This window comes from Protopterus annectens, chromosome 10.part0 (assembly GCF_019279795.1).
Source record: "Protopterus annectens isolate FY-2018-M chromosome 10.part0, PAN1.0, whole genome shotgun sequence".
Taxonomy (NCBI): domain Eukaryota; kingdom Metazoa; phylum Chordata; order Ceratodontiformes; family Protopteridae; genus Protopterus; species Protopterus annectens.
Genome location: NC_056744.1, coordinates 15,419,709 through 15,432,700, shown reverse-complemented (window position 1 = coordinate 15,432,700; position 12,992 = coordinate 15,419,709). Strand labels below are relative to the sequence as shown.

The 12,992-nt window shown below is 40.1% G+C and overlaps 2 protein-coding genes across 2 annotated transcripts in view; one reads left to right on the top strand and one right to left on the bottom strand.

Moving 5' to 3' along the window:
- The window catches only part of SLC25A19 (solute carrier family 25 member 19), a 358,752-nt gene extending 357,725 nt beyond the window's left edge, over nt 1-1,027 (bottom strand). Inside the window, exon 1 of the mRNA XM_044084946.1 lies at nt 855-1,027. The gene's annotated coding sequence lies outside the window, so the exon portion shown is untranslated. The remainder of the gene's footprint in view (nt 1-854) is intronic.
- Nucleotides 1,028-1,143: 116 nt separating this feature from the next.
- MRPL17 (mitochondrial ribosomal protein L17) overlaps nt 1,144-12,992 on the top strand; it is a 32,329-nt gene continuing 20,480 nt past the window's right edge. The window contains exon 1 of the mRNA XM_044084947.1: nt 1,144-1,438. Coding sequence (XP_043940882.1) covers nt 1,265-1,438 — 174 coding nt within the window. The 5' untranslated portion in view covers nt 1,144-1,264. The remainder of the gene's footprint in view (nt 1,439-12,992) is intronic.

Sequence of the window (12,992 nt, the reverse complement as noted above, 5' to 3'; positions counted from 1 at the left end):
GTTTTATTTTTCCTGTTACGAATATTTACAATCTGTCATCTTCGCCCATTATTTTAGGCTCTGTCCGGATTCCCTGTGCAGAGAGGTTGAGGTACGTTTTTTGCACGTGTCGCACATAGCTCTCAACTAAACAAGAGCAAATCCAGAAATAACCCGGGACAATCAGGGACACTTTTTAATATATTAGCGCTGTTAACCTCAAATGTTAACATAATAAAATAATGTGAATTAATATACATGTTCTTAAGTGAAAGGAATCAATAACTTTATTTTTTGTCAGCATTAAATGTGACTCACCATCATGTCTCCAAAAGTTACCAGTTTTAGGAAGGATTAGGAGGGACATAGCTAAATTTTGTGTGAAACTCGGAGATAGGTGAGAGGTATGGTGTTGCACACCATACTGAACAAAACATTTATAAAGCTGAACTCTAAATGTGCATTACAGTACTACGTGCTTATTTTTAAAAGAAACTTCCACTGACATGCTTAGCTGCAGCAGACGGAGCAACAATTAACATCTCCCTCTTGACTCCCCTACTACTTGACAGGACAGCCAGCAACGTGGGAAATGGGAGTCCGGACAACCAGACGCTGGAGTTCATCAAGGAGCCTAAAACATATTCGACTTTATCTAGAGTATGATAAAACACTCTGTGGGAACGAAGTCACACTTTTTCTAAAATCCCACAATTATTCAAACAACATTCACTGCAATCGCCAATGTCACAGCTGTAGGGTAATACGGTAACTTAAAACCATCAACTTTTTTAGCCTTCCCACTAGATGTGATAAACATTATAGCATCAGTAAAGTATCATTTATTGTATTCACACCAAAAAGTAAATACTTACAGCCAGTAACAACGTTCTGCTACAGCGGAGGCGAGGCAAGTTCTAAGCTACTAATTATATTTACAAAGTGGAAGGAGTGTTTTTTCCATACACTTACGAAATGTCCTTTTTTAAATGACCTTAGCGAGAAATTGGAAGTTGTAAAAAAGTTAGTTATGAAACATGCTCACCTATAACTTAGGAACCATTAAATTATAGCTTTATCGTCTACCCGGAACTTTTTTGTGCTTTTTACCCTTCCGACACCAATTCGACGTTTTGGTCGGAAAATATTTCATGTAACGCTGTTATTACTACTACTATGACTTCGCCTATGTGATGTGAGGGGAGATTTGCTAATGTGTGATTGTTGGGCTATGCAGTAACAGTTTTATATTTGGAGTTTTTTTTTTTATCATCGTCGCGTCAGTATGCGTCTGTCATTATCCTACCTGATTTCACATGGCCGTGTAGCTCGCAAACTGGGATTAGGTCCTCGTTCTCGCCTTGACATGTTGCGCAACCTTGTCACCGGACTCGTCCGACACGAAAGGATTGAAACAACTTACGCCAGAGCAGATGAAATGAGATTTTATGCAGAAAAGGTTAATAAGCTTTAGTGTCGCGAATTATGTGATAAAACGTGGTAACTATACTATGGGGTTAGACATGTGTGGTTTAGGAATATTAAAACTGTTTTATTTGTCCTCATCGAAATTCAAAATCGGCACGGCGTTTTGAACAGTTTGCAGTAAAAATTTGTAAGCCAAAGTCGGTCAAGCTGTTCGAATTACTCCGTGCCACTTCATTGTTTCTAATACAATGCAGCTGTAATCGCTTTTTAGATTTTAGGCATGGCTTAATGATGCTTTGATTTAGTAGTGATAGTGATTAGGCTGGCCCTTGATTGTGTCACTTTTACTTGCTGTGTTCTGTCTTGTGGCAGATTGCCAAAGCTCTCGGGTCCTTGCCTCAAGAATTGAGAACAACAGAAAATAACTAGGAACAAAGTTCTCCCCTCAATGACATTTTTAAATAGTAGGATTGCTTTTTTTTATATATATATATATATATATATAGGTGAGTTGATTTAGCATGCTTTTCCATAAGATCATAGGAAGTTACTAGGCCAATAGCCCTAGAGCCTTTACAAGCCTAGCCAAGTTCCACCTTGTTTCCACAAACAGCATCTATTGCCCTGTCCAACAGCGGCACGGGTGGAACCCATAGGGTGAATTTATTGGTTACCCATCCAGTCCAGCTTGCGCTTAAAGAGGACCGAAAGAGGTGCCCTGCCTTATACACAAGGTGGATATAGTCTCTTGAGTAGTCTGTTTCAAATGACAGTGATTTCAGCTGATCCACATAGGATAGATGCTTACATTGAATTCTCTTTGTGAGGAACTTTTGTGGTCTCTCCAGTTGCTGTTATTGGCCTCATGATGGAAGAGTATGGGGAGGTAATAACTTTTTATTTATTTATTTTTGAGACAATGCCCCTACGTATGAGATGAGCAGTATAGAATACTCTTCTTACCTTTGTGGAGACATGGTGAGGAAAGGTAAGGTTGCTGTCAACCAGTGTGCCCAGGTCTGTCACCCACCGAGTGCATGGTTAGTGTTTTTGTTGATGTGGTAATTAGCAGAAACATCTCTTACCGAAAGGGATGATTATATTCTTCTGCATTAAGTTTAAGGCTGTGACTTTGGCACCAGTCGTTTGTTTGCATAAGACCCACTTGTAGAATGTTGACATTGAAGTTCTGTGACCACTCCCAATTTGCAGTCTGCAAACTTTGTCAGCCACAGACCTTTTAGTTTTTGCTTGTATTTGAGAAAAATAGATTCCAAACAGTAGTAGTCCCAGGATGGAACACCGCTGGTTACGGGTCTACTGTTGGAGGTGGATTCCCGTATTTTGACTGTATGGGTTCATCATTGAGCTGGTTAGTGACCCACCTAACAATATAAGGGTTGATACCTAGCTCGCTGAGTTTGCCAAGAATGCCTGAGTAGGGAACAGTATCAAAAGCCTTGGCCAATTCCAGGTAGGCTGTATGCACAGTTTTCCCTTCATCTGGGGCTCTGGTGACTGTCTCGAAAAAGTCTACCAGGTTTTAACAGCCATGATGCTTTGTACCCACTGAATGGCGCACCACAACGGTTATCCCACTCCACAAAGGGGGAGCCACGATGGACCCTGGGAACTACCGCCTCATTAGCCTGACGAGCCTGGTCTGCAAGGCCATGGAACGTATCATCGTGGAACTCATAAACAAAGACATTGGTAATCTCCAAACTCTGGAACCTACCCAGTTTGGATTTGTAAAAGGCAGATCGTGTCTCCTAAACCTGATTGACTTCTTTGAAGCAGTCACCAAAGCCATAGATGAGGGTAAAATGGTTCACACAGCTTATCTAGATCTCGCCAAGGCTTTCAACACCACCCCCCACTCTGGAATTATAGATAAGCTCACTAAACTAGGTATAAATCCCTATGTCACAAGATGGGTTGCCAACTGGCTCACGGACAGAACCCACACTGTGAAAGTAGCGGATTCCAAATCCGACATCAGACCAGTGACAAGTGGAGTTCCACAGGGTTCAGTCCAGTCCTGGGTCCTCTCCTGTTTGGTATCTACTTCTCTGAAGTGCAGGCCAACACAGAAGGTCTTTGGCTAACAAAGTTTGCAAATTACTGCAAACTAGGAGCCATAATCGAAACTCCTAACGATGTGAACAAACTACAAAAGGGCCTCACTGCGACAGATACCTGGTGTCAAAGCCATGGCCTGAAGCTCAATGCCAAAAAGTGTATTGTCATCCCCTTTGGTAAAAACTCGGTACCCATGAACTACCACATAGCTGGTAGTCTACTTAATGCCGAAAATGTGATGAGACCTTGGGACACAGGCGGACAGTAGTCTCTCTCTTGATAATCACATTGCCACAGTGGTCAGGAAATCCTTCTACGTGGCTCATCTCATCACAAAAGGATTCTCATCCAGAAAAAAAGAGGTCATTGTTCCCCTCCACTCATCACTCATTAGACCCATTATAGAGTACAACGCCCCTTTTGGTATGTACCTCACAAGACATCTACAACAACTGGAAAGACCACAGAAATACCTCACAAAGAGGATTACTGGCCTCAAACAGATGCCCTATGCAGACCGTCTCAAAAAACTACAGCTTTACTCCATCACATATAGCCTACTCATGGGCGATCTCTGCCTAACATACAAAGCTATGTCAAACCCCGAGCTGTTGGACATGCTCCACTTAAAGAAATCCCAATCCCTCCAAGCTACACGCTCTAGGGACCTAAACCTTGTCACCACAATAAACAGAACATGCTGGAGGGATAGATTCCTATCCCAGAGACTTCCCATACTCTGGAACAGACTACCTATCTATGTCTAACAGAGCTCCTCATTAGCACTCTTCAAGAAAAATCTTGATGATTGGATGGGAAATTCACCCCAGGGATCACTTCTGTGGCTGTGTTCGACAGGGGCACAGGAAAATAATTTTCTGGGGTGGTGAAAGCCAGGGTACATTTTTTGGCTAGGCTTGTATGGGCCCTAGGGCCGATGGCCTAGTACATACATAATTTTCTGGGGTGGTGAAAGCCAGGGTACATTTTTTGGCTAGGCTTGTATGGGCCCTAGGGCCGATGGCCTAGTACATACCTTTGATCTCCGTTTTACAATCCAGATTGAATAGGGTCAAGTGTTTAGTGATTTTCTCTATCTTTGTTAAGTTCCACAATGATTCACTCCATGGCTTTGCAGATAAGGCTAGTCAGGCTAATAGGTCTCTAGTTCCTGGGGTCAGTAAAAGCACCACCCTTTTGCAAGGGTATAATAGTAGCCATTTTCCATGCAGCTGGGATAAAGCCAGTGCTTAGACTATGAAAAGAGTACTCAGCAGTGCTGCTAATTCTTGTTGGAGCCCATGTGCGATGCAGCTTGGGATGTTATCAGGTCCCTTAGATGCTGTGGTTTTGGCCTTAAGTCATTTATGACCTGCTCTCTAGAGATAAAAGGTGGGGGACAGGTGGAAGGAATATCCTATAGTATTTGTGGTTGGCACAGGGGAGTAAAATTTTCACAGAACTTGTCGACTAACAGGTTAGCTATGTCCACAGGTTCCGTGTATGTGGTGTCATTAACTACCAGTTCAGCGCAAATACGGGTCTTAAACCTTTTAGACTATGGATGTAACTAAAGAACGCCTTATGGTTGTCCTTAGTTGAGGACACTAATTTGGATTTGTAGTTTGCTTTGGAGGATTTCATAAGAAGTCTTATTTGCTTGTTTAAACTGAGGGAGGGAGTGTTTCCAGTTCCGGGATCGCTCCCTCTTACTTTTGGACAACAATTTATTCCTCTTATTGTAAAGCCTGTTAATGGCAGTTATCCACCAAGCAGGTTTGCTCTTCCTTTTGTTTTGGTCCTCTCTGGTATAGCCACGTTATTGCAGTTTTACAGGTGTTTGTAAAAAAAAATACCATCACTTTGAAGGCTATTATCTGCTTTGGAGAAGTTTTTTAGTTTAGTTGCTGTTGGAGGGGGGGGGGGTCCATTGTGATAGTTACTTCGAATAAGACTGATTTGTGGTCTGATCTGACAACGGGGTGCTACAGTGGTCCCCATATTGTTAAGCACCAGGTCCAAGATGTTGGTGCCCCTAGTTGGGTTATCCAGCAGCTGGTCCTGGGCATTGGAGTTAATGAACCCAAGGAACCTTTGGGCAAGTGAGTTTGAGCACGAATAATTTAACCAGTCAAAGGATGGGTATTTAAAATCACCCAGAACCATGGTGTTCAGATGTATCTAGATGGATTCCAGTAGATCCAGGTAGGCAAAGTGGGTGTCTTGATTCATGGAGAGGGTCCTGTAGCTGGCAATGACTTTTTTCCTCCCACCTATTCACCATTTCTCTATTTAAACTAAAGTCACTGTTTAGGCCTATTTTGCCCATTATGGACACTTTGAGGTGTTGTAATAGTGAGTCCAGTAGCTTTGATCGGATTTTATTTTTATTAGCTGTTTATTAAGTTGCTAGTAGCAATTTAGCTGATTCCCGGATGTAGCTTGTTTTAGTATGGTAAATAGTGCTGGGCTGGTTATCTGTGAGTGGGAAGCCAGTCACGGATAGAGCCTGCCTACTTGGCTACGAGCAAATCTATGGGCCGGAGTGCAGCAATGATGGATCAGCAAGTATGTTAGCAACTAGAGTTTGGTTGCTCTTCACTCCTTGCCCCTCGATTCGTACTATAGCTCGAGATTTCTTTTCTTTTTAGAAGTGAAGCCATATTTAGGTAATTGTACCTTTTTTAGTCCATGCCTTGACAGTTTAGATTGAGTTAAGCTCAAAATATGGAGTGTATTAAAAGGAATTTAAATCCTCTGCTGAAACGTTACTGTGTGTTTACGAGTCCTGCCTTTAGGGAATGTCATTAGGCACAGAGTTTATTTTGCGTATGATGAATCCTTGACTGGTTTAATTTGGGGATGTATTTTGTGTGTGCCTAAAATTCAATGTAGCCAACTGATGTACCGATTTTGTCTTTGAGGTGTTCTTAAAAATTTAAGAATTTGTAAATGACTATCATAATAAGATGTTTTTTAAATATGTGGAAGTGACCCCTGACTTATCCGCCCATTTGTGGGTGTTAGCTGTGGGCGTTTGTGTTGATGGTTTTGCTAATTGCTGTGAGTTTAGAATGCTGCTATTTGTGTATTTTAAAATGCATTGCTTTTAGTCCATTTTTATAGTCTGAGGAAGTTTGACCAGAGTGTTGAACGAAATTGTGGATTGAATTAAAAGCAGTAACATATAGTTTGTGGCTGTGCCGGTGCTTTCTTGACAGTGTTATCCTTAAGTTTGGTTTAGTTTAAAGACCGCTGACCATCCGTGACTTTCTCTGTTCAGCCTGGTGGAGGAGCATCTGTGTGTGTCACTATAGAGTCTGCTGTGACTAAGATATTTGGAGTACGTGTGTTGCCTTATGGGATTTGATGGTGAGACGCTTGTGTTTTGGGTCTTATGGTTTGTTTAGTATGTATGTGTTTTAGATGTGTCTGGTTTTGTGGTTGGTTTAGTATGTATGTGTTTTAGAGGTCTCTGATGTTTAGGTAGATTTTTTTGTGAGTACCTCTGCATATGTTGGTCTCTGTGTATGCTGTGTCATGAGTAGGAGTTGTGGTAGGTGAGCTGACAACCTGCTCTGCATTGCTAAATATTGTGGGAGAGAGCTGGGATTCCAGATTGATAATGTAGGTGCATCTCGCACAGGAATGCTTTAGAAGTAGGGGGTTGTCCGTGTACATGAGACAGTTACTACACTGCCTCAATAGACCCATGTCAACTAGGCTGTTAGGAGAAAGAGGGAAACTCCATTCATGGTCCTAGGAATAATCTTGGTCTTGGCTATAACAGTTGAAGAGGGAATACAGGAGGGGCAGGTATTAGTAGGTTTAGGCACAAAGAGCTCTGGTTTAAGTAATATTTGCAAAGCTAGAGAGCAGGCATCTGTAACCAGCAGTCCCCCCTGCACAGCAGTGCATAATGCTGCGCAAAGCACAGACCAGTGCAAATGGGCTTATTAAAGCAGGAAAAACGGAAAATGGCCAAATTTCAAATTATCTGATCAAAATGCCCTGAATGGAGCCTGTAACAGTCACTCTAGATTAGTCCAAACTGTACCATTCTCCCACAAGGTGGCCTCTCCAGACAAAAGATTAACTGTTTAACAAGCTCCAAAGGTCTCACACACTACTAAATTCAGCAAAAACCTTGAACCTAGTCTGTGTTTTTCAAGTGCAGCAAGCTAGTAAAATGAACAAAACAAGCCGATGAACAGTAACTACAGCTGTGAGAGAAATTCAGTTAGCTGCAGCAAATATTGTATTAATCTGTAGCTTTAGTAGTTGTCATAAAGCCAGCACCTGTATGCAAACTGTCACCAATTTTAAGAGAAAGTTAGCAAAATTTTCATCCAAAATCAGTAATACTTTGAGACGTCTGCAGGTACACTTTTAGCATGCCCTACTTCTTTCTTAAGACAGTACCACATCCCCCACAAAAATGTTTTTTTCTTTTGACCCACTTAGGTGGGCTTCTGGGTACATCAGAATGCAGTTAATAATTTTCATGTAACGTGGAACTGGTTTGAAGGAGAACTTTCCCAGTTGTGGGAATATGGATATTTTTTCTCTGGAAGACTGTATATACGATCAAAATGTAAATCGAACAGTGAGTGACTTCATGTGGTATAAGGGATTTGCTGTGCTGTCTCTTGGCTCCATCCATTGCAGCTTACGCGTCTGGGTCCTGGCCATATCAGAAGACCATCCAAGTTTGGCTGAAGTCTCTGCACTCCCTTTTAGGAAGCATGGACAGAAAAATAAAGGTAATCCAGAAAACTTCAGGTACCCCACCCTTGAAGCAGATGGTGGCAGGACTGACAAGAACCAGATAAAATCACTTTAGCTAGCAGATGTAGGAGACTTTCTGTCATTCCCTCCCTGTGGGAGGAGTAAAAACAGCTTGCTGAAGTTACAGGAAATTTATTCAGCTAAGTAGGTAGATGCATACATTGTTCTTTTTTAATTTTCAAGTTGGCAAGATGTCCCAGCTTAACCGTTGTGTAGAATTTACAACTGTACCATGGCTTTGTAAACACCTGATGTGTGCAAATTACCCATCATGTAGTATTTCCCAGCATAACCATTGCGAAGAATTTGCAACTGTACCATGGATTTGTAAACATGTGGTGTGTGTAAATTACCCTTCATGTACAATTTTGCTTATAAAATTAAGCATAATTTGTTTGCAGTGTGGGAGAATAGGCTACTTATGGACCATGGTGTTTAAGTTTTTTATTTATTTATTTTTTTTTTATTAAAAATAAGGCTAAAGGCTGCATAGGTTTCTGTGAGGTGCTTGTAGACTGGGCTCCTGTCATTGCTTGGAGCAAGTGGCACCCTAACGTCTGGAGAAAAGGGAAATGCATACACTGGGAATTGGGCTAATACAGTAATAGTTCCTCAACTGTAGACTGTTAGTCCATATATTAGATATGCTGCTGTGTAGTTGGTATAGAATACAGATGTATGTAATTATTGCAGTACTATATGATTATTGGCTGGTGATAGGTTCTACTGGTACTTTGTGTGTTTTTTTTTTTTTTTTCCTGCTTGATATGAAAAATTCTGTAGCCGTTGAAAAAAAACATAGTCACAGTTTTAGTGAGGCTGGAACTAGTAGCATATTTAAAGTGAGCTTTTGTTTGGCAAGGGGATTTTTATACCTACTTTCCTTGTACAAGATTTATTTATCATATAAATGAGCGAAATGTTGTTTAGTCATCTAGAAGGTGACAGTGTGTGTTTTTATAGTACATAGTAACAATAGCTTGCCTAGTTATGTCATTTTAAGGTTTGTTATAAACAAATTACTTGTACTGCTATTCATTGTAGCTTGTTTATTCAAATGCAGACATGTTTATGGTGTAAATGATAGCTGTGCAATGAAATAAATCTGTAAACCGCTGTATTTAGTGTTGGTGGTTTTTCCTTGCATTGAGTGTAAAAAGTCTGAGAGTTGGAGATTAATGTATAAACTCATCCGTGTAGCATAGTCCGTATCTCGGTGCATTATTTGGAATTTTCTGAGTCATAAATTTGCAGAATAGTTTTGCTGGAAAACCCACATTCAGCAAAGCAACTATGCCCTTTCTCTGTGTAGTAGGAAGAGTTCCCTCACATGGGGTTACAGGGAGAGGGGCTTGACCCCTGCATACAAAGCTTTGTTTTATGTTCTCTGAATACATTTTTTTTCACATAACAGTTTCAGAGATCTGGGACTCGCAGTGTCAAATGATGGTAGTAAGGAGAAAGATGTCCTTAGTGATGTTGCGTGAGGGTTGCAGGCTCAAAGGACTGTGAGTGATCCTTTGAAATTAGTGCAGACCGAATGTTAAGTGCCTACTGTGTTTACTGCAGTTAGATGGGTTGTTGGCTGGATATGTAAACTGCCGAAGTGACCAAAATTCAGGAGTATGATTAACACACAAGCATTGGAGTCTGTTGGTATATTGAACATGTTTGTGTAACCGATGGCTTCAGTAAAGGATCAGGCAGGAGTGTAGGACTGGATGGTGTGTTAGAAGAAAGTGCTAAAATGATCACATTGTGTTAAAACCAGATTGGCACAGTGGACTGGGTTTATGAAAATTTCTTTGGGTGTTGAGGCAGTGGTCCAGTTGATATTGACTCAGTCTAAATGTATAAATGGAAAGCCATGAGTAATTCTGGTCACGTTGGTGCATAATCAAAGAGACTAAGTTCATTGGAAGTGGAGGATGAGTGGGACATCAAAAAAAATGGAGGCTGGTGACTTGTTTCTGCAACATGGCTGAAGAACAGTGGTTCGAATGGGTGTAATTTCTGTTATAAATGTAATTTAGACTGGTAATTGTGCTCAGTTGATATAGGATGACTCGTGAAGAATTAACATCGGGCTTTGCCCTCGTGATTAAACCACGCCAGCCATGGATAAATCTTCAATATACCACACCTGCTTCGTTGGCTATTGCTTAAATAATACCCACTGAAAAATAGGTTCGCCTCTTCACAGCAGCATATCAAGTAGCCTTGGAGCTCGGACTAAGAAAATAGAATGGCTGCCATTATTTTACGTTCGCTAAGCAGCACTTCTGTTTAGTGAGTGTAAAATATATTAAAGAGGAAAAAAAAAAACAAAAGTGTGCATATATTTGTCTGTATGTGTTAGTGGGTGTGAGTGAAATACGAGAACGATCGAGCTGCACTTTTGCTGTTTAGCGAGTGTAAAATATAAAAGAAAATAGTATGTTTCTGTTTTGTCTCTCTGTGTTTGGGAACATGTGCATAAAAGTGAGGTGTGAGTGAGAGCGATCTAACGCCGGCAGCAGCATTCAAGAGGTTTACGTACCTCCACTAGTTAAATGAATGAAACATAAAATTAAGGGGGAGCAAAGGCTCAAAACAAGAGCAAACTCCTGTTTAAAAAAAATGGCTGCAATAATATGACTTCTGTTAGCATGCATTTTGTGAAGGCAAGGATGTGAGAGTTGGGGTGGGGGTGTCTGTGGGCAAGGATGTGAGAGTTGGGTGGGGGTGTCTGTGTGGCAGAGGGAGAGATGGTGAGATTGATGGAACACTGGCAGCAGATGAGGTTTGTGCACCTTTAAACTCAAAAAGTATGGATAAAGCCTGAAATAAAGGAAGAACAAAGGCTCCAAAAATAGGAACAGATTTTAAATAAAAATAAGTAAAAGGTAAGTTACATAAAAGGATTTGTGTTAACATGAATTTTCTGAAGGAAATAGTCTGAAAGTCAAATGTATGTCATTATGTAGTGACTTCAATCCTCAGCTGACTGGCAAGAAACCATTTTAGCAGCAAGGAACCAAAAAAACTGCAAGAAGCACCAAGCCAGTGACGTTGCCAAAGGTCTCCTTTTATTCACAGTAAAAATTGAGCGCTTTCGTGACAGTATGACAAACACTTATGTTAAAATGCTCCACACGTTGTTTAAATAGCCCTCCCTCAAGTCACATGACTCCCACCACACCTAAACCAAAAATGAATCCTATTAACATTGCCCCCAATAGCAATTAAAATAGGAATGCAATTACAATACATAAGCAAAACTAAAGCATGTATAAATACACATGTGTCTATAAAAGTGTTAACTAAATCTAAAAAATACTCTTAAACATAATAATAACATAAGCCTAAGTACACTAGCTATAGAAAGAGTCATTTAAACCTGGGGTGAAGTGGCGTTCAATTTTAATTGCCATTGCAGTTCTCTACTTTCTATCAAATCACACCACAGTCCCCCCAGTAAATTCTTGTGAATTGTGCCAGTGCCAGAAAATAAAAACTCATGGTCAGGGTTTAACTCTAAATGATAATATAAAACATTAGTACTTTTCTTGTGTTTAATATCGTGTGTGTGTGTGTATATATATATATATATATATATATATATATATATATATATATATATATATATATATATTCATAAATTCTTTCCTTAAAACTACGAACAGTCTTTCCAACATAAAAACTAGGGCACTCGTTACACAAAGCTAAATACACTATACCCACTGACTGACGTGTACAGTGGAAATTAGTTTTAACTCTGATTTTTGTTCACAACCACTTCTTTCCTTTCCAAAATAAAAGGACACAGAGTACAGGTGCCAGACTTGAAAGTACCCCCATCTCTTGTCATTCACAGTGACAGATGGTGTATCATTACTTTCTAACAGATTTTTAATACATCTAGCCCTTCTGGTAACAAATGTAGGCCTATTACCTGGAATATTGGAAGTCCCCTCAAAGGCTTTAAAAAATAACCCAATTTTGTTTAACGTCTTGAATGCTGGAATATTCATGGGTATATGTAGTAATGAATGAGCAAGTATATTGATCCGTTTGCTCTTTTTGAACCACAGTTTCATATCTATTGGAAGTCAAAATGGGTGTAATATTTCCCTGTCTCTTTTTATTAAGAACTTCATCATATGTAGCCTTAATTAAACCAAGGGGATACCCTCTGGCCATAAACATTTCTTTTAAATTGTCACATTCCTCATCAAGCTGGGCATCACTAGAAATCATGCGTGCTAGTCTAATGTATTGTCCCTTGATGATCCCTCTCTTTTGATGGGCTGCATGGCAACTGCTGTAGTGCAGTAAGCTATTCTAAAGATGGAACTTTGTATACATTGATTGTGGTCATCCTTGTACACCAAAACATCCAAATCCTTTCTTTACTGTAGTGATGGGTAAACTTTAAAAATGAAGTTGTAGAATGCAAATAATCCAAAAATTTGTTGATGTCTTTGTCGTTATCATCCCAGGCAATAAAAAATATCGTCCAAAAACCTGGCATAAAAATACCAGGGTGGCACATTGTCATTGTGAAATCTAAATCTAAAATGTTTTTCCCATTGTAATAGGACAATATTTGCAAACACCGGGGCGCCAACTAGCGCCCATCGCAACTCCCTTCTTTTGTTGAAAAAAATGACCGTCTAAATGAACAAAACTGTTCTTTAATACCATAAGTAGTAGAGCATCTAACATTAATTTCA